The sequence below is a fragment of the Paroedura picta genome, chromosome 11 (assembly GCF_049243985.1).
Source record: "Paroedura picta isolate Pp20150507F chromosome 11, Ppicta_v3.0, whole genome shotgun sequence".
NCBI classification, from domain to species: Eukaryota; Metazoa; Chordata; class Lepidosauria; order Squamata; family Gekkonidae; genus Paroedura; species Paroedura picta.
This window is the reverse complement of record NC_135379.1, coordinates 5,263,016-5,284,796: the sequence shown is the minus strand read 5'-3', so window position 1 is coordinate 5,284,796 and position 21,781 is coordinate 5,263,016. Positions and strand designations below refer to the sequence as shown.

At 47.1% G+C, this 21,781-nt stretch overlaps 1 protein-coding gene across 1 annotated transcript in view; it reads left to right on the top strand.

Moving 5' to 3' along the window:
- Window positions 1-7,557, top strand: part of RHEB (Ras homolog, mTORC1 binding) — a 28,698-nt gene extending 21,141 nt beyond the window's left edge. The window contains exons 5-8 of the mRNA XM_077302838.1: window positions 3,571-3,627; window positions 3,737-3,784; window positions 4,801-4,882; window positions 7,050-7,557. Coding sequence (XP_077158953.1) covers window positions 3,571-3,627; window positions 3,737-3,784; window positions 4,801-4,882; window positions 7,050-7,142 — 280 coding nt within the window. The 3' untranslated portion in view covers window positions 7,143-7,557. The remainder of the gene's footprint in view (window positions 1-3,570; window positions 3,628-3,736; window positions 3,785-4,800; window positions 4,883-7,049) is intronic.
- The last annotated feature ends 14,224 nt before the right edge of the window (window positions 7,558-21,781 follow it).

The following is a 21,781-nucleotide window of genomic DNA, read 5'->3' as shown; positions in this document are numbered from 1 at the left end:
ATTGCCTATAGTCTGCTCCAGTGGGCAGGGAGGCTGGTGAAGGGAGTATGGGGTCTCTTGCCTCTAACTTGCCTCCTCATGCACAGCTGACTGGTGGTGCTGCTTGCCCGCCTCTGCCCAGTGGTCTGCGTAAAGTGAGATCCTTGATGCATCTTGCATTGCACCGTTTAAGACTCTTAACAGAGATCCCCTTACTGGGGGCATTTTCTGTGGGAAGGCTATGATGGGGCAGCAGAGGCCAAGAGCTTAATCAGGAGACGGGCCTTGGCTCCTGAGCTACCACCGAGACATTCTTGTGCCTCGGAAATTTCCATGGCTTGAGCTCCATGCTCTGCACTAGGGGGCTCAATTAACACTTTGTCGTGTGTGTGTGTTTGTGTGTGCGTCCTTTTGCTGCAGGGTGGATAGGAAATCATTGGCTTTTGCAAAAAGACAGTTTAAAAATAGTCCCCTCGAGCAAACTCGCTAAACTTTGCAATCTAATTTTTAAAAATTGCTTCTACCATTTAAAATGCTTCAGAGTTAACATGCCGACAGCTTTGAGGTACAGGCCGTCCTTTTAGGAGCAACGTTTCTTTGGACTCCCTCCCCTCCCCCCCCCTGGCCAAAGTTGTTAACACTCCCATTTTTGTAATAAAGCCACAAGCCTCAGTGAACGTCAAGGGCAGTGCTCGTGACTTCTGGAGATTACCATCATTACAGTCTCTTAATCCCACGACAATAGGATCTCCAGTCTTGCTTGCTGCAGCTTCACCTTTCACCTACTAGGCACAAAGTAGACGTCTGGTTTTTGAGTACCTGACCCATGGCTTAAGCCGCGCTGTGGTTCAGCCTGCACCGTACAAAGTCCTCGCATTCGTTCAGGAGCCACACAAAGACCTTGCGTCACCTGCGCCCGGGGAGTTCCATGCCAGCTTTTGTCTGTCTGCAGTGGGGGAAAGCAGCCTCAGCATCCCCCCCCCCCCTTCTTCTGTTCACATGTCCTCAGGCCGCCCCACAGAGCTGCTTTGGGCTCTGGTTATCCGTAAGTTTAACATTGGAGTTCACAGCAGCTCCCTGGGGTGGGGTACAGATCCAAAAACAGCTAGGGGGGCACAAAAGCCTTTTCCCCCTGCGAGCAGCAGTTGCGAACAGAGCCAGAGTCCAGCTGGAGGCCCCAAACCCCATTCTGCATGTGGTACAAAGTCCTTGTCCCAACAGACGAGGAAGCGTGAATATGTAGATGGATCCTGAATTCATGAGCGAGTCTGGCGCTGTTTTGTGGGCTTTCTGGCAGTTGCCTGACCTCCCCCCTCCGCCCCCGGGTTCCATTTTCTGTTGTCAATCACGGACCTCCCATTACATTTCTGAGTCTAAAATAGATTGGGAGGGAGGTGGTCTGTACAAGGCCTAATCTCTTGATTTGAACGCAGATGTGCTAATGTAGATCTCCATACTAGAATTTTTTAGAAGTAACTTTAGGGGGCTTTCTCCGATATCTAACTCCAATGGGTGTCAAGTGTCATAGCTGTCCTTCCCTCATTGGCGGAGGAGGGGGCATGTTGTTCTAGGCTGATCAGAATTTTCTTTTGACATTTGGTTGTCTTCCTGCCCAGATGTTAAGACTCCCCCCCCCCAGCTTTGTGTATAACAGTTTGCTTGCTAGGGAATGACAGGATCAAAAGAATGGTGGGTGGGCTTCTGGAGCATTTCTGCACATGCATGAGGCCCTTGATACTTGCTTTCAATCGCAAACCCTCATGCTGGATTGGATGCTGCTCCAGAGGTTGACCTTCAGGAGTAACTGGGGGAAGGGGGGAGACATGAGAGAAGCTGTGTTGGGACAAGATACCTCAAAAGGCCCAGTGTTCTCATGGTGGTCCCTTTGAATCCCTTCCTTTGTATTTTCCGTGTAACTATCCCCATACCAAGAAGCAGCACTCGCATGAAGCTCAGCCTCTATCTCAGGGGTAGTCAAACTGCGGCCCTCCAGATGTCCATGGACTACAATTCCCATGAAACCCTGCCAGCATTTACTGGCAGGGGCTCATGGGAATTGTAGTCCACGGACATCTGAAGGGCCTCAGTTTGACTACCCCTGCTCTATCTCCTTCATCAATTGCTGGGGATTATTGAGATGGAGGCTGTACTTCAGCTGCACCTGCTTTGATGACTTTCTCGTGAACTTCATTTCATGTCGAATAATGAAAGGAAATGGGCTTTTTAACATTTTGGTCGGCTGCTGTTTGTCGCTTGCAGTACAGTGCACTGCTTGTCAAGGCTTGTTCACCTCCTCCATTTCCATGATTTATCAGCGCACAGCAAGGGCCGTCCTCCTTTTTGTCTGTCCGTTTATTTTCCCCATGCCACAAATGGAAGTCCTGATCCCTTTGACCTGGCAAGCTAGCCGTGGTGCAGCTTTCGTCCTTTGTAGAACCACCTGACGTGGCCACACGGCAGCCGTGCAGCTCGCCTCCATTTCCGCCAGGCTCGCACAAGGGAATTTCCCACAGGGTTGTGTAACAATGTGTCTGCATTGTACTTCACTGTGTAGGGAGCTTTCTGTCCTATAGCAGTCTGTTGGTTTTGAAACAGCTCCCATACCCTAGTTTTCTGATGGAAGATCTGGTTGTTGTGGCATCTAATAATCAATCTTACAACCTTATTGCCTAAAACAGGGTTAGACAAACTGAGGCCCTCCAGATGTCCATGGACTACAATTCCCATGAGGCATGGGAATTGTAGTCCATGGACATCTGGAGGGCTGCAGTTTTTTACTACCCCTGGCCTAAAATAATCAAACTCTCAACACCACCTCAGCTAGGCTTTTGCTGGTCATGGGCAGGTTTCTGTTTTTTGTTTGCTCTTAGTCATTTATTTATATGTGCATATCCCACCTTTCCTGATGGCTCACAGTGACCTCACAGTATATAATTAAAACAATTAGATCACAAACCTCCCTCCCAATCTAGCAAGAAAGCTCCTGCCCTCCCTTAAAAGCTCCTAAAAGTTTTCAAGGCCAGGACTCACCTCCTCGCAGAACAGAAGTGGGGCCCTTCCTGATCAGATCAGTGCTCCATCTCTTCTGGCATCCTTTTTGCTGCCATAGCCAACTTGAAGGCCCAAAAGCCCAGGAGAAGCTAAAGCCTTCCACTGCCTGTGTGCTCCCAAGCGCTGTTGCTGCTTATTATTCAAGGGCCACTGCGTCTGAGCATGGAGGTTCCATTTAGCGATCGTGGCTGATAGCTGTTTGTTGACGGGCTGTCTCTCCCTAAAATGCGTCCAATGTGTTTTTAAACACCACCTGTACTTGTGACCATCAGCACCACCGGCCACAGAGTGTACCACAAAGTAGCTGTCTTACGTAACAAGATACTCTTTTGTCTGGGGTCTTCTGCCCATCGGTTTGTATAAACCTTTTAAGTTTTCAGTTAGGAAGCATAATTATCTCGGGGGTGAAACGAAGGACAAGTGGCATTGTTTCTTGGCAGCTCTGATCCTGTAAAATTATGTGTGGGCTGTGTAAAAAAAATGTTAGGGGGTTACAACTCTGGAGGGCGTGTGTGATGTCATCCTTTTATTTTTTTCCAGTTTTGAAGTGATAAAAGTTATCCATGGCAAGTTATTGGATATGGTGGGAAAAGTGCAGTAAGTAGTAACGCTCTCATTTCATTCCATGTTTCATTTTGCTATCGTGTTAACTTCCCTACACCGTGGCATCGGTCCTGAAAGATGTTTGTGTTTTTCTTTTCCACAGGATCCCCATTATGTTGGTGGGAAATAAGAAAGACCTGCACATGGAACGGTATGGAATGTTCTCCCTTCAAATGTCAAATGCTAAGAACACATCAGTTAATTTTTGCCTCTTCACAAATAATAAGTTTCATAACAGCGCAGGGTTTCTCTGTTGCAATAGTAAAAAATTAATGCTTTTAAATATTTGACTGTTCAACCATATTGGATCAAACAGCCAGCCTCAAATCCGAGCTCTAATTTTCATTCTTTCCCAGTTTGTTTTGGAGTAAGCCCTCACTTTCTGAGGTTTCTCTGATTTTTGTATTCTTTCTTCCCCCGTAGTCCCTGTTCTTTACCTTTTCTTAGGCCTTCTTACCTGTCTTCTTGGGCACTAATCCCCAGAAACAGCAGTTTCCTGAGCTCTTTAGCTTGTTCTGGCCCTGCAGAGGAGTTCTGGTTGACAGATGTGCTGCCTGTGATCCTGCCTTTACATTCTAAGGGAGCTTCAAAAGTCCTTGCATTTAAAGAAAAAAAATCGCAGAATTATCGCCTGTCTTTGCCGTCCTTGTACAGTCCAACTGGCGCGCCTGCCAGTTGTTTCAATATGTGTGCACATCTCTATGCTAGCAGTTGCTAAAATGATAAGCTTTTTTTAAAAAATGGGGTTCAGATTGCTTCTTGATTTGAGTCACAATGAGCCAACACCACAAGAAAGCACTGAACCTTCTACCATTCCCCCTAACCGGTACAAAATGACACTTGTTTACATTTAAAATGAAATGCGGATTTGTGGCAATGGACAAAGTGAGTTAATTGTTACAGGCACCCCAGAAGAGTATCCGAATAACGGGGGAGGGGGAAGATCAGTTAAAGACTAGACCTCTCTCTCAAACGGAAATGAGCAGCTGCAAAACCAACGATTAAAATCTTGTTAATATAAAAATTGTCACAGTTTTGCATGTCCAACTATCTGGCGTTCTCGGAACTGTCAGATGGTTGGATTGCCCATCAGCTCTTGTTTCTTCCTGCTTTACTATCAGTCACCCTCTGTTTTGGGTTCTCTTCCTCCTCCCCTCCCTCCCCCAGGGTGATCAGCTATGAAGAAGGGAAAGCTTTAGCAGAGTCCTGGAACGCAGCCTTCTTGGAATCGTCTGCTAAGGAAAATCAGGTAAAAAATGGACTTTGAGTCGTAGCCGAAACAGCACAGAGATCTCTGAGTATCCTGTCAGGTCGTAGAAGGGGATGGGGAGATGGAGCTGCAGCCCTTTTGTTGCCCCTTGATTTTAAGAGCACTGTGGATATATCACCATGCAGTAGAACTTCAGGCACTTGGGCTTTTGTACAAGCACTACAGACCACGAAAAATAGGCATTTTTTGCATGGTCCTTTAGACCCATTGAGAAATGGTGTGTCTGCTGGGGGTGTGTCTTTTTTCACACACTTGCTAGTGCCAGACCAGTTTTACATAGTGGGTACCACCTGGAGGTAGTATTCAATGGAGCTTTGAGCATTACCACGTTCCCCCAGATAAGCAGAAACTTTTATCATGACATTTCCACAGTATATTAGGCCTCTATCCCTCAGACTTAGGCTCTTCTGAGCTAATTTCTGCTGCAAAGCAGCTCTGTAATCTTAAAAGGATGAAACTGTGGGCTTAAAACACTGTAGTTTAGGTTTATGTTAAGCTTTGGCATAAAGAATTTAAAAAGGGGTCAAAGTTCCCTGGCTTGACAGCAGCACCAAGGGGTACCTGAGTGATTCGTGACTGATATTCGTCAAAGTAGGAAGAGCCACCCAATGAGGGCTTTTGGCAAAAAGACAGCCTCTATTCCCTTGGGAAAGTACTTTAGTTTGGGGGTATGCAAGTGGGCTTCTTCTGCCTTTTAGAGGTGTCATCCTTCTTCAGGTCTCAGCTCAAATTTAATTTGTGTTGAAAATATATTGAGTTAATTAGCCACGTACAAATGATCCTACCTTTGCATTCTTGTGCTTGGGAAACGGCTTTTTAGCGACAAATACCTTTTTGATTTAATTAGCTTTTAAATGGCACATGAGACACAGTACACATCTGGAATTTAACAAGGCGCTGTTCAGTGAATTGTCATATTGCCCTTTTAAGATGCTCAGGGGACCGCTTTGAGTCCAGTGGAACAGATCTGGAAGCAAGCCCAGTTCAGAATTGCACCTTGTTGGGAAATAACTCTTGCTAAAGTGAACACCGAAAAGCAGTCATTGGATCCTCTAATGCGCCAGCTTTCAAATGTTGGGGCCGTCTTTCCGTGCTAATGATTTGGGCCCATGTCATTACTAAAGCGGAAGGCAGTGTTCCCTCGTTGCTGATTGCATAAGTTTTCCACATGACTTCCCTTCTGTGTTGGAAAATCCTCGCAAGTTTCAATGCAAGTGGTTTTGGAAGGAAAATGGAGGGCAGCATTTGCAATGAGGGGGGAAAAAAACTACAGCAGAGAAAGACCACAAGAGGTGCTATGATATGCTTTTACTGGAATGAGCATGGGTTGCAAATACTATTCCTGGGAAGCTGAGCCTTCTCAGTCCTGGCATAAAGGGGTGCTTCTTTCTGCTAACTCGGAAAGCACTGAATAAAGCACTAAACGTATCAGGCCAGACTAGGTCAACGAAGGGTGTCTTATATTTGTGAGATTTTTAAACACATACTACTCTAATGGTTGGGAGAAGAACAGCACTTTCACCGCAACAAAGCAACAGTGTCCCATGCTGGCTTATTGCCAGTCCTCACAAAGCTTCCTTTCAGATGCTTGTCCTAACGACAATGCACAAATCTGGCTTGCCACCTCACCTGTCGTGTGCACTCCACACATCCCACCTCCTTTCATGGAGAGCGACAGCTGAAAACAAGTTCTGGTGAACGGTGATCTGTGAAAGGAGGTTTGTGAGCTAGCCAAGGTTTTAGTCGCTGGGAACGGCTGTAGTGCTATAACATTATAACAATCTGTTGCAAGATTGCAGTAGTTCCTAGGCTTCCCCCCCCCCTTTCTAAAATCTGAGTCTTTAGTTGGAGGAGCTCCAAGGAGAAATGTGCGGCAGGTACTTTTCCCCTAACCAACCCTCTTGTTCTGGCGTCCGCAATGCCGTGTGAGGACAGGGAAGACCAGGAAGGGGAGCACTTTTGAAAATGCATCCTAAACTTGGAAGGTGGTGAGGGGAGGGAGGACGGCTTTTCTCTTAAGTTGCATGGTTTAACAAACAAATACAGCTGGTGCCTAACTAGAACCCGATGTGCGTGAAAATGTTTGCAGCAGCCGCTGAGAACCTTCTTTGGGGCTCTCAACGGCTCCTGTCTTCTTCCGTTCCAGACTGCTGTGGATGTTTTCAGGAGGATAATTTTGGAGGCGGAAAAAATAGACGGGGCATCTTCACAAGGAAAGTCTTCGTGCTCCGTGATGTGATCGCTCGGCTGCAGCCGAACCCTGGGAAATAATGTCTTTCGGCCCCCAGAAGCCCAACTGCCCACACCCTTCCACAGCAGAGCTCCGCTTCTTTTTCTTCTGTTTCACCCGAACCATACACAGCCGGTTGGAGACTTTCCCTTCAGATTATGTTAAACTCTTGACTCCTGTGCAAAAACAAAAACAAAAAGGCTTCACTTCCATTTTCAAATTTTAAGCAATCATATTTTCAATTTATATATTGTATTTCTTAATATTATGACCAAGAATTTTACTGGCATTAATTTTTCAGTGTAGTTTGGTTAGAATAATCATCCAGATGATACATATTGTTACACTACTATTTACTAGGCTTCGATATCAGTGTTTCTTTGTGTTAAATGTATACTTGTAAATAAAATAGCTGCAAACCTGAGTGCGCACTTTCTCTTACCCCGGGGCCTGCTGATTAACATGAGCGGCACTGTTAGTTTAGTCCCAGAAATGTGTGACAGAAATGTAATGTTTTCTCTGTTTTACTCAAACAGCAAGTCTCAAAAGACAGTTGGAGGAAGACGCTGCAGGATTTGGACTCCTTTAGGGCACGTTGATTGTTCTTCCAGGGTTCGAATCAGGATGGAGTATTTTTCCCCTTTGCATTAGGAAAATGCGTCCCTCTCTCGTGTTCATGCCAGGCTTAATGGTCCAATTACAGGGGTCTGTCGGATACCCATTAATTGGCGCCTTGCAAAGCTGTCTCCAAGACTTCTTCACAACTCTGGTTCTGGGCTACAAAGTTTTGTGCCAAAATAAACCAATTAACCTTTGATAGACCACGGCAGTTCTTGTCTTCCAGAAACAAGATTTGGAAAGCCATGACTCTTCATATATGGTGGCCTGCAGCAATAGCCCGAGAGCCAGTTTGGCCTAGTGGTTAGGAGTGCAGATTTCTAATCTGGCATGCCAGGTTCGATTCTGTGCTCCCCCACATGCAACCAGCTGGGTGACCTTGGGCTTGCCACGGCACTGATAAAACTGTTCTGACCGGGCAGTGATATCAGGGCTCTCTCAGCCTCACCCACCCCACAGGGTGTCTGTTGTGGGGAGACGAATGGGAAGGTGACTGTAAGCCGCTTTGAGCCACCTTTGGGTAGGGAAAAGTGGCATATAAGAACCAACTCTTCTTCTTCTTCTTCTTCTTCTAGTTGTCTGGGCTTTGTTTTATAGTCCTTGTCGTCTGAAGCCTCACTGTACCACCTCCCTTGTTTAAAGTGCCTTCCTGAATTACTCTTTGTAGAGGGGGATGCAGCAAAGAACAAGAAGCCACCAGACACCTTTCCTTAGGACCAGGTGAAATGAGGGCTGTTCTTTCTCATGGATTTTGCTTCTGACCAACTCAGGTTGCCTGTAATCCCTTTAGAGCAGGGGGCGGTCAAACTGTGTCTCCCCAGATATCCATGAACTACAATTCCCATGAGTTAGCTTGAATTGTAATTCATGGACATCCAGAGAGCCAGAGTTTGGCCCACCCCTACTTTAGAGGAAGGAGAGGCTGCTATAGCAGTAAGCCTACAAAGTTCATCCAATCAAGGGAGAGACCTCCATGTACCTTCTATTTAAGTTGTCATTTGTAAACTGCAGCTTTCAAAGAGAAATCCTCCATTGGTTCACCTGGCTCTATTTAGGTAACTAACATTTCCTTCTGCTGCTGGCTCTCTGTTGCAAGGCCCCTTGTGCCACAGGAGAGGGCCACTGTTGGTGGAATGGGATATGTGCGGTCCAGTGTATGCTGCAAACTTGTGAATGTGCTTGCCACCCATTGCAGCTGGTCACTGCTGCTATTCGCATGGCCATGTAGTTGGAACTGTTGACACTATTACTACTTGCCCTGTTTTTATGCCACCTTTCCCAGAAGGCTTGCCAATTAAAACCACAAGCTTTTCTAACCTTGTTGTTTGTATGGGGGGAGGGGGGTTGGTTGTAGAATAACCCCATTCATAAACTGGATTAACATCTCTGGTTTCCCACACAACTGACTCACAGATAACTGCGGGTCAGTTGCAGGGTTTGAAGCAGAGTCTTCTAGGTAATCAATTGGAAGAAAAGTGTCATACAAATGCAAGCGTACAAAAAGAAAGCTGTCTGCAGTGTAATCTTCATATCTCAGGCAGATTTTAGGTAAAGAGTTCAAATCCCCTCAATAAATCAAAGTGGTTTCCCAGAAGGTGTGCCCTCTTTATGTGCCTGTTGTCTCCCTTCCCTGCTTCACTTGGATGCTCTTAATCTATCTTCTGCTGAAAAGTTCACTGTTTTCTGTAATGGAGAGCATTTCCCTTGTTTTCTTTTCCCCCTGTTTTGCTTATTTTACACATTTCAAGCACATGGAAGAATTTCCACAACACGCAACAAAAATTTGTACTAGCTGGTCTTGGCACAAAAATGCATTGGAGTTGTCAGAGAATCGGGTTACAGTTCAGATTCGTCCCCAGGTAATTTCTGTCGGCATCCCTTGTTCCCTCCTGCCTCTGACCTTTGCCAAGAGCATAACGGTGTCAGCGGCGTCTGGAGCCAGGGTGGTTTTCACCCAGGGGGCCTCGTCCGGGCGTCCAGAGCACGCCTGCTCTTGCTGCTGTCTCCATCCTCTGAGGCTCAGTGTCGCTTGTCCCACTTTCCCTGTCTGCAGAAAAGGATGGTCATCATTAGCTGCGTCCCCAGGGGAGATGTGAAGATTAATTAGCTCTGCCTCAGGAGTGCTTTGCGTGTATGAAATATTCCTGCTAATAAATGGTGTGTCGGTACAAAAATAGCAGACGCTGAGCCACTTGATCTCCCTATGGAGGCATGAATCCCAAGCAGCCTTTAAGTGGCCTGGGTCTGAATCCCTAATCTACCCCTCGAGCTTTCTGGTTGACCTGGGGATGGCCACAGCCGGAGCCTAGCTTACCATGTAGGGCTGTTCAGATAAAATAGAAGTGCAGGATGTAAGGTGCGGTGCAAATGAAGCAAATAAATATGGAAACTATTTGGTTGTGGAAATAGTGTTTGTGAACCTAGACTTGCTCAGGGTAGCCACAGAGTCTTTCCAACCCTGCACACAGTTGTAGGATGAGAGGAGGCAGCTCTCTAAATCACCTTCTAGGCTTCTGCTAAATGAAATCAGTATTTTTTAAGTTTTGGGTATACTGAACCTGAAACATATCGCAACAAAATTGGAGTCCAGTAGCCCCTTTAGATTTACTCAAGGCATGAGCTTTCATGTACATGCACATTTCCTCAGACAAAAGCTTTTTTATATTTATGTACCGCCACTGTCAAATGTCTTGCGGCGTTTTACACAAACCATAGGTACAATAAATCCCATAAAAATGCATTAAAACGTAATTAAAGCACAATACATAATATCAAGATGGCAGATAATAAATATATAACCTCCTCCCCTCCCTCTCCTTATGCCTTGAATAAATCTTTGTTGATCTTAAAGGGGCCTTTGGACTCAAATTTTGTTGTGATACCTCAAGCCAACACTGCTATCCACGTGAATCTGAAAAATGTTGGTATTTCCTGATATTCATGAATCCCAGTAATTGGTAATTTGGGGGAATTGTGGGTTTTTTTCAGCTCTGTTATGCCTTGGGGACCATTATGATTCTAGTTTATTCCACATGCAACCAGCTGGATGACCTTGAGCTAGTCACAGTCCTGACAGTGCTGTTCTCACAGAGCAGTCCTGTCAGGGCTCTCAACCTCAGGGGTTATGTTGGGAGAGGAAAGGTATTTGTAAGCCACTTTGCGATGCCTTCAGGCAGTGAAAAGTGGAATAGAAAAACCCAGTTCTGCTATGTACCAAAGGGGGTTAAGGAATTATATGCAGTTTTTAGAGTAGTTTACCTTAGTTCACCCGCAAGGGCTGCACAGCGTTGCCACTGGAAAACCTATGCTTGCCTGTTTTAATAAACCCACATCACCCTCCTGTATAAATAACCACAGGCTCGACTGGGAAGTTGTAATTTTTAGTTTTAGGGCAAACAGCCTACGATTGGAATTTCCGCCTCATATTTCGGTTTCTTGGGGGTTCGTTTCTTGTTCCCTGTGCCTGGCTCTTCAGCACCTCTAGCGTACTTGGGTATTTCAGGTAACCACGGGGGCAGACGTTGAGATGGATTTGAAACGTGGTAGGGGCAGGATCCTGAAGATGACACTCAAATACTTTGGCCACCTCATGAGAAGGAAGGACTCCCTGGAGAAGAGCCTAATGCTGGGAGCGATTGAGGGCAAAAGAAAAAGGGGACGACAGAGAATGAGGTGGCTGGATGGAGTCACTGAAGCAGTCGGTGCAAACTTAAATGGACTCTGGGGAATGGTAGAGGACAGGAAAGCCTGGAGGATCATTGTCCAAGGGGTCGCAATGGGTCGGACACGACTTCGCCCCTAACAACAACAACAAGGGGCAGGACACAGATATTTCACTGGCAACGAAGATCAGATTTGCCACCTAGTGGTTTTTCCCGTGGCAATGTGTGGATGTGAAAGTGGGACTTGGAGGAAGTGTAGGAGAAAGACGATCGATGCCTTTGAATTATGGACCTGCAGACAATGACTGAAAACACCACAGACTGCAAGAGCAGCAGATCTGTTCTAGACCAAATTAAACCTAATTGCTGTCTTGAGGCAAAGATCTGGAAACTAAGAGTCTCCCACTTGGATCACAGAATGCTTGCAAGTCAGAAATGCTCGGCAAAACTGAAGGAAGCAGAAGAAGAGGCAGACAAAGGACAAGACGGATGGATACTGTCAAAGCCATAAATGGATTAACCTCACAAAGAAACAGCTGCAGACAAGTCGGATGGCAGGCCTCGGTTCAGAAAGTCGCCACGTGCAACTCGCCGGAACCTAACAACAACAGCAAAGCAAGAGGTTTGATGGCGTCAAGAACTGTGACAGATTTTGCTTAGCATCTCAGCTGAGAAAAGGCCACCCCATCTGGTTCCCCTAAGTTGGTCTCGAGTTGGTAAAAAAGACTGGCAGCCTTCAGGAGAGAAGTAAAGAACTGGCGGGTCAGCTGCAAAGTGGATGAAAGGGAAAGGGGAGAGTACCCAGCCTGAGTAAGTGAGGTGGCAGGTGGCATGTGACTCACCCGAGCTGAGTCTGCCCAGGATGGCAACCATCTTGAAACTTCCCTTAATTTAGCAGCAGCTTTGGCTTGACCTGTCCAGTCTCCTCATCCCACAGCTGGCTAGGTCAGGGTGGGGAGCAGGGAGGGCCACCCCATGATCAGGGCGGGAAGACATCTTGCCTCAAGCTCCTTTTGCCCACTGTCACCTGGAGAGGGTGGCAGGAGTTAAAAAAAAATCACAGGCATGATGATGTCACTTCCTGGGGGAAATTTACATGACAGCAGGTAACTGAGGACAGCTGGAAATCCCATGGTCTTACCATAGAGTTTTGGGTTATTCCTAGAGCTACCCATCATTTTCTAGTTTTCCGTAGAAGTGACATCACAGTGGAGCCATAAGCGGGATGTTACTACCTCCAACTCTCCTAGCAGCCTTAGGAGATTTCCAGAGGTGCCCCTCCAGAACTTGACCTGGTGGCCCAAATGGCCAAGAATTTGTTCATCTATCCTATTTGAAGGAAATGCCCCCAGAACGCTCCTAAATTGAAGGAGATGGAAGCATCTTGTATTAATTGTATTTCATCCTTTTCTCTGTAAGCAAACTCTTGCTATTTATTAATATTCTAGTCGAACAATCCTTGCAAAAGCCCCGGTCTTACTCAGCGATACAATAAGCTCCATGTTACCGATCCGATGCATGATCCTGATTGAGTCCGGCTGGCTTTGGGCGGTCTGAGATTTTCCTGTTGGGCATCCGTCATTTGGGGTTCAGCATGATGGGACCAGAGACCCCACTGGGAGGAGACGATTGAGGATGGAGAGTAGACTGACTGTGTTGACATCAAAGGCCAAGGTCTGGTTCAGGTGGGAGGGTTTACGGAGGACAGCTGGGATTCCATTTAAGTGTTTTAATTCTCTAGGTTTCTTTATTGACACACCAGTGCTGTTCTTTGCCACTAGGTGGCTGCTGTCTGTCTGTCTCCATCTATCTTTCTCCATCCTCTCCCCACCCATCTATCCACCCTCTCCCTCCCCTGTCACCTGTCTTCTCAAAACTTTGTGAAGGCGGGATCTAGTATCTCTTTTTCATGTCACTCTCCAGCTACAAATCATGCTTCAACCACTGGTTCCGCCACCCCCTTGAAGCTTCGCAGAATCAACCTCTCCGTCAGATGGTTCTCCAGCCTCTGTTTAAAAATGTCCAACTTTAAACATTAATTCTTTATTCCTCTCTGATAACACATGAGAGGGGAGGTGCAGCTGAATGCCGGTTCTCCTCCCAACCTCTGACACGTCTCCCCCAAAAAAGAGGATTTGTCGTTGCCTCCACTATTTGACTATGAACATTCTTTTGGCAGGGGGAGAGGATTATATGTGTGCATGAATGCCTTTAGAACTGATGCTGCTGTGGGGCTGGGATGCCACCCGTGAGCATGCCGCGTTTGGTGTACCCTGAGCTTCCTTGGGACAAATATACACATCGGCTGGCGTGCCAGAGCCCTGGAGTGCTTGGACAGGGCCAGAGATGACTTGGCTCAGCCCAGGCGCAGCTGGAGTTTTGGTTGACTCATCAGGCGTCTGTGCCAAGGAGGGTGGAAGGCCAGGCATGGAGGTGCACTGATTGAGAGGTCAAAGGCCCTTGCCAGACACCCTGGGATTTGTCCGTCCGTGTCAGAAATAACCGTCTCTCAGCGAATTAGACCGGACTGAAAGAAGCGGGAAATGGGCTGAAGCCAAAGCCCTGGAACAGTGTCTGGTTTCAACTGGGCTGCTGCTAGGGTTCTCAACCTCAAGGTGGGGCCTGGAGATCTCCTGGTTCTTCTGAAGAGACAACTGATGTCTGGATGACTAAAATCAGTTCCCCTTATTTTGGATTTTCTGTATTCGCAAGCTGTGTTTTTTTTTTTACTCCTCTTAAGAAGTACAGTTAAGTTTCCTTTGCCAGCCATCCCGGCGCAAGATCTGTCCGTCACCTATTAGCTGCACTAAGTCACTTGCCTGACAGCTGCCTAAGAAAGGTCGGGAGCCATCCCTTCAACCTTGCAGCCTCCGTGGGGTGGCTCTGTTTAGCCGTCAGTGGGCTAATCGCCTGGGAATTCTGCAGAATCGGCCGCTGTGCAGGTTCACTTGTCATGGATCACCTCTGGATCGCTGGGCCTGGAGGGAAGCCGGGCTGTTCCTTTTTGATGACCTGCCACATGCACCAGTGCCCTGGACCGCGCTCTTTGTCCAAGCACAGAGGCCTGTTGACACACAGCTGCTAATTTCACAGTGCACTGCATGTAGCATAAGAACATCAGAACATAAGAGGAGCCACGTTGGGTTAGGCCAGGGGCAGTCAAACTGCGGCCCTCCATATGTCATGGACTCCAATTCCCAGGAGCCCCTGCCAGCGAATGCCAGCGAATGCTGGCAGGGGCTCCTGGGAATTGGAGTCCATGGACATCTGGAGGGCCACAGTTTGACTGCCCCTGGGTTAGGCCAGCAGTCCCTCTAGTCCAACACTGTGTCACACGGGGGCCAAATCCCAGGGGCCATCAGGAGGTTAATAGGGCTACGCATTTGGCTCAACATTGATTCAGGATTCCCCCCCCCCCAAGTGTTTAGCTGAACTGTCATTCCATAGTTTTATGGGGAGTCAGTTTAAAGTTCTCCCTGCACAGCCCAAGCTCATCCGGAGGGGGGGGGGGGCTCTGCCATTTTCTCCCAGGGAACTGGACTCTGCGGATTAGTCAGGTTGCAGCCCAGTAGCACCTTACCCATGAGCGATGTTTTCAGAGCATTCGCATTCAGGTGTCAGATCTCCCTATGTCAGAGAGCTTTTACTCTCAAAAGCTTCCACCCCAAAAATCTGGCGGGACTCCAGTCTACCACTGCAGACCAACTCAGCTAATCCTCTGAAACCATCTTTGTGGAGGTTGGTTGTATTTCTGGGAGGTCTCCAACCTGACCTGGAAGTTAGCTAGCCCAGGCACTACACTGCCCCCCCTTGGGGGAGAGAAGAATTGCAACTGGCCATAACTATACTTACCTGGAGCCACCTTATAGGGACCCTGATCTCTCAAGCACTGTCCTCTCTCTTCCGTTTAGAAGTAGGTCTCCAGCAGAGGCCTTTCCTGTTCCCTGGGACCTGATCCCTTTTGAACTGGAGGTGCCAGGGATTGAACCCGGGACCTTCTGCAAGCAAAGCGGATGATCTGCCCTTCCACACCCGCATTTAGAAGACACTTCACTATTGTCTTAAGGTCAGCAAATATTATTGTCCTGAAGTTGTCACTGGATGGCTGTGGGCGTTCAGTGTTTGTCTGTTGTGGAAGAATGGCACTTGACTCCGCCAGTGCTAAAAGCCAGTTCTTGAATAGCCCTTCCATTTTTATTTTGCTTCCGAAGATTCTAGTTTTGCCAAGGTGGAAGCAAACACTGAACTCTGTTTGGACTCCAGTTGTCGCATAGTTTCAGCCCCGGTCATCTTGTTCTAGCATGAAAAGCCAGTAAGCGGAGAGCATAAACTGCTGAGCATTGCACAGTGGGCCGTGGTTATCTTGGCGTGGAGGAAGAAATAACAACGCTGGGGTCATTGGAACCTTTCTTTAAAAATAATAGTCATCGGAGTAAGACTTTATAGTGCTTTATAGTTCCTTTGTTTATCGGCTTCAACCCTGACATTTCCTTTCCCGTTCTTCAAGAGGATGAGTTCATCAGCCGTCCTGCTCTCTCCATAAAAGCCAGTTTTCCACATTGCCCAAGAAACTGGTCGCAAGGTTTGATGGCTTTTATCGGGAGATTCATCAGCCAAAGAGCAACATTTAATTGGTGAATCCAGAATTTTATGTCAGTCCTGCTGCCCAACGTGGTTGGTTTGTAATGAGAAGAGAGAAGAGCTGGGTTATTGTGCCCTGTTTTTTACTGCCCAAAGGAGTCTCAAAACTGCTTACAACTACCTACCCTTCCTCTTCCTTCCCCCCCCCCCGACACGCTATGGCAGGGGTAGTCAACCTGTGGTCCTCCAGATGTTCATGGACTACAATTCCCATGAGCGCCTGCCAGCAAACACTGGCAGGGGCTGATGGGAATTGTAGTCCATGAACATCTGGAGGACCACAGGTTGACTACCCTGGCCCTATGGAGTAGATGGAGCTAGGAAAGCTCTGAGAGAACCGTGATTGGCCCAGCATCACCCAACAGGCCTCATTTGTTTCAAAGAGACTTACAATCCCCTTCCTTTCCTCTCTCCACGACAGACATCCTGTGAGGCAGGTGGGGCTGAGAGAGCTCTGAGTGAACGGTGGTTGTCCCAGCCACCTGCATGTGAAGGATGGGGAATTAAACCCAGTTCGCCAGATTAGAGCTCACCACTCTTAACCCACTACACCAAGCCGGGGAAGTTTATATCCCAAATTTCAGCTGTATCCAGAGTTGCGAGAACTGATACCAGGACAGTATAGTCTGGTCTCACATAAGCATAATGGTCCATCCTGGGCATATACGAAAAGGTGACCTCACCTGCCCGTACACACACACACAGACACACACACCTATTTAAATGTCTTTTGACTCATGTTGCACGCAAGTGAAGTCGTTATCCGTAGAGAGCAAAGCAACTATCAAATAGCAAGAATATGACAAACCGCATTATTTTATATCAGACCAATGGAGTCGTGTGGGAGGATTATATAAGCCCTTGAACTTCACGGAACTCAAAAGGCTGAAGGTTATCCCCACGTCAATGGAACTGGTCGAATAAAATCCATCCTTTGACCTTCTCCGCAGGGCCTGCTTCCCAAAGTAACAGAGCAGCCGCCGTCTGCTGAAATCCTGACGGAACCAAACTTCGTGTCCTGTTCGCTGGCTCCTCGGAAGCAGAGTTCACTCTGAGCTCACAAGGCCCTTCTTCTGAGAAGAAGAAGTAGAGTTGGTTCTTATGTGTATCTTCTGAGGCAGAGCCTGGCTTTCTCGCAGACACGAAGCCTACCAGGTCCATCTGAGGTGACTCATAAAGTAAAAGCGACCCAATATAATCATTAAAAACAACAAACATAAAATGACCAGCATTAAAATCAGCCATAAAGCTAGCCAAGAGTCCATTCGGGTCATAAAGCTGCTTGAATAGAGCTAATTCTCAACATGGCCAAATGTGTGACTAATTAAAGCCATGAGCAGACGAGACAGGCCTTTCTACGCCCAAAGTCTGGGAAAATCTGAAATCTGAAGAAGAAGAAAAAGATGGGAGTAATCCCCGAAAAAAACAATAGAAGCAGCATCTGTAGTTTAAAAAAATGAATGTCTTCAGTGGTCGTTGCTAGGCAACCACAACAGCATTGCTCTCAAGCCTTGGTTTCTGTCAATAAGGGGGGGGGGCAGAGCCCTTTTCAGGGCTGTTTTGGCCTTTGAGGGAAGACTACTTGGGGCCGGGGCCACAAGCAACCACTGGGAGACTCTGTACTAACTGACTTGCATGACTTACCCAGAAATGGTTGCTCATGATTATTCATCAGCAGCCACCTCGTTTAAGGCAGTGCTTAGTAGCTAAAGTTTCAGACGAAGATCTGGGACACTGAGCTTTCAATCTGCCATGGAAGCACACCGGGACACCCTGGCACACATGCTCTGCTTAATTTACCTTACAGGGTGGCTGTGAGGTTGTAAGGAGGAGAGAGTATTGATGTCAGCTGCTTTGAGTCCCCACTGTGGAGAAGGGTAGGGTATAAATGAGGAGCTGGTTGGTTTGTTCGTGGGCTTGTTTTAAAATTTCAGATTTCCCTGCAAACCTGGGGCTTTCCTTAGGTTTGTATAAAGCTCTTTCTGTCCGTGGCTCTCAATCTCTAGACTTAAGCATCCATGCCAGAGAGAGAGGAGGAGGAAAAGCTGAAGGCCGTGGGGGATAAAAATAGGTTGACCAGGGGGTGGGAAGAAGAGAAGGAAGCAGGAAAAAAAGAAGAGATGCTATGGGAGATTTCACAGAGTGGGAAGGGGACATGGTGGGGAAGGGGGGGATGCAATGAACTCTGCAAGTCTTTGCAAGTGACTATTTGTGGAAATACAGTTTTGGAAATTAAGCTCAGGTAGCAGAGGTTCTAATCAGAGGTTCGTGTATACAGTTTTCAAAGATACCAGCTAAACTGATCAAGCATGAATCTCAATTAGGGTGGCCAGCTTCCAGGAGGTGGCTGGGGAATCTCCCAGAATTACAACTGGTTTCTAGGTTTGATTCTGTGCTCTCCCACATGCAGCCAGCTGGGTGACCTTGGGCTCATCACGGCACTGATAAAACTGTTCTGACTGAGCAGTGATATCAGGGCACTCTCAGCCTCACCCACCCCACAGGGTGTCTTGTTGTGGGGAGAGGAAAGGGAAGGTGAATGTAAGCCGCTTTGAGCCTCCTTCGGGTAGAGAAAAGCGGCCTATAAGAACCAACTCTTCTTCTTCAGTAATATCAGGGCTCTCTCAGCCTCACCTCCCTCACAGGGTGTCTGTTGTGGGGAGAGGAAAGGGAAGGTGAATGTAAGCCACTTTGAGTCTCCTTCGGGTAGAGAAAAGCAGCATATAAGAACCAATTCTTCTTCAAATGCAGCCTGCTGGGTGACCTTGAGCCTGTTGCAGTTCTCTCAGAGCTCTCTCAGCCCCTACCTCACAAAGGGTCTGTTGTGGGGAGAGGAGGAGTAGGCAATTGTAAGCCACTTTGAGACTCCTTCCGGTTGTAAAAAACAGGATACAAAAAAAAAAGAAAAACACAGAAACCTAGCTCTTCTTCTGTGAGCCTGGAAATCCACGTTTGATTGTCGACACAGAGGGAGCGAGGGAAACCACCACAAAGGTTTCAGATTTACAGAGAGGGGCCGTGTCTGCTTGGTCAGACGATGGTGGTGACGCTCCTGTTTCATTTGGACCTAGCCCGTGCATTGGAGACGCATTCCCTTTGCCACAATAAAACCGCTGGAAGGTTGCGTCGAAGGCCTGTCTGCAAACCAGATGGGCAAAGGAAGTTCGTAAAAGCCTCCTTCCCTGATCCCTCTGTATTCTGGCCGTGTCATTTCAGCGTAGACTATGTTTAGCAGAGAAACCGCTCCTCGGCCCCCTGGCCCGTCTTGGAACGGATTCTCGCCATGTCAGTGCACAAAGTCAGGGGAGAATGGAAACAGATGCTTGTGAATCAGCTAGCAGCAATCCTTTGCAGAGAGCATGAATTTGCTTGCACAAAAAACCTGGATTTGTCCTCCTTCGGCTTGCGACAGCCTTCTGGGGAAAGTTGCTAGCAAAAGTTCCATGGCGAGGAAGAGGGACTGAGGGTGGAATACGGTGGCCTGGAGGTCCCCCAGAAACACAGCTGATCTCCCGCCTTCTGCAGAAAGTTGCTAGCAAGTATTTCTTGGCAAGGAGGGCAGGACAAAGAGTGAAACAGGTTTCCCAGCCTCCTGGGGAACTGACTCGGCAGTTTTCCACAAGTCTGTACTTAGGAAGGGGCTCTGTGCCTGGCCTTTGGCGGACAAACAGGAGTCAGAGTTGCGAATCTCTACCCAGTCCCCCATTAACAAATATTGCTGTGAAATCGGGAAAGCAGACTTTGTATGTCATGTAATATTTGGAGTATCCTTTAATAGTTATTACCTAAGTATGGATGGATTCTGATGTAATGTATATTTTATTTAGTAGAATACCGATGCGACCACAGAAAATATTTTCAGCGAGAATCCTTTGAATCACTGTAAGTAGAACCGAGGAGCTTATGGTTTTATGTTTCTAAATGACTTATTGTCACAAATATCGTTGTTTGTATATTTTCTATGAAGGAATCACTAAGGAAGTTCTGAAGAACAAAAACATTTGTTTACTGGCCAGCATTTTGATGACGATTTATTAAAAGACATGAAGGTTACCGCCGTTCGTCAGCTTTCTCAGTTTAATTTTGAGAAGCCTCCAGGTGGGCCCTGGAGAGATCCCAGAATTATAACTCATCTCCAGCCAACAGATATTAGTTCCCCTGGAGAAAACAACTGCTTTGGAGAGCAGACTTTATGGAATTATTCCTGCCCCTCTTCAAACCTGTCCTTTGGGGGAGACTTTAGAGAGGGGGTTAAAAGTTCTAGTAAGAGTAAGTTGTTATGCTTCCAATGTCAGCTTATTTTCTTGGTCTTCTAGAACAGGGGTAGTCAACCTGTGGCCCTCCAGATGTCCATGGACTACAATTCCCATGAGCCCCATGGGAATTGTAGTCCATGGACATCTGGAGGGCCACAGGTTGACTACTCCTGTCCTAGAAGATACATCTCTGAGGGGACTGGTAAGTATAAGGCAGAATGAATACTTTAGGGCACATGTGTATGAATGCCTAGCCTTGAATACCAGAGATACAGCTAACTTGCTATGTGACCCTTCCCTTCACTCCTCCCCCCACTTCTTGTACATACAGAATTTGAAACAACACTTCCAGGTCTGAGCGTATTCTGACATTCACATATAGGTCTGAAGTGCATGTGTGCAGAGCCTATTATTAAATGCGAATGAAGAAAATACTGATGCCAGTCAGGTAGGACACCGTGTGGTACAGGCATGGGTTAAATGTTTTGGTTGGATAGCATGACTGTCAGGTACATTTCTACCCTCTTTAAAGGCTGTGTTGGGAAAGGGATACTGAAAGGAGCGCGCCGTCGCAGACATTGTGGTGCCACCAAGGGGGGGAAAAACAGCCTCGGCAGTAAGTTGGACGTCATTCCCTTTCAATAGGTCCAAGGTTAACAAAGAGGAGATATTTGGGTTGGAGTTTGGCACATGACATTCCAGACTCGCATCTCTATTGTGCAAGCATTTCTTGCCATGTGCAACACACATGTGCTCAGATTGCTTCCAGCTAGAGGGCGGTTGGATGCAGCGTTTCAGGATCCTGCCAACAAATCCTGCAGGACGTACCTAGCCCAAAATTCTCAAACATGGGAGATTTCGGTCTAAAGTGTTGTCAAACTTTCTATTGGAGGCAGCTCTTGCTTCCGTCAGGGTTTTCTGATGTGAATATAAAACTTTGGAATTTTTTGGAGGAGGGACTAATTTGCATCACGGACCACCCTCCCCCGCTTCCCCTTCAGCCTGAATCAGATATTAATATAAGTGAAATATTTACTTGTCTCAATAGCGATTTGATTTGTGTATCTCATATGGAAGTGTTCTCGTACGCACAACAAAAGGCGGCCAAAATGCTTTTGAAGTCGATGCTGCCATTCATTGTTGTGATCTCGGTAGATGAAAATACTTCTTCAGATTGGACTTTTGGGTGTAATATCCCATGTAAGGGGCGAGAATCTTTGTCAGTAGATTTTTTCTGGAGGCCTCACTTCAAAAGAGACGTGGACAAAACAGAGAGGGGGCAGAGGAGAGTGACGGGCATGATCCAGGCTGTGGGGACCAAGCCCTAGGAGGAAAGACAGAGGGACTTCACCCTGGAGAAGAGGAGGATGGGAGGGGACACGATTGCTCCCTTTATGTATCAGAAAGGTTGTCACTTGGAGGAGAGCAAGGAAAGGTTCCTGTTGGCAGCAGAGGAGAGGACCCCTAGTAA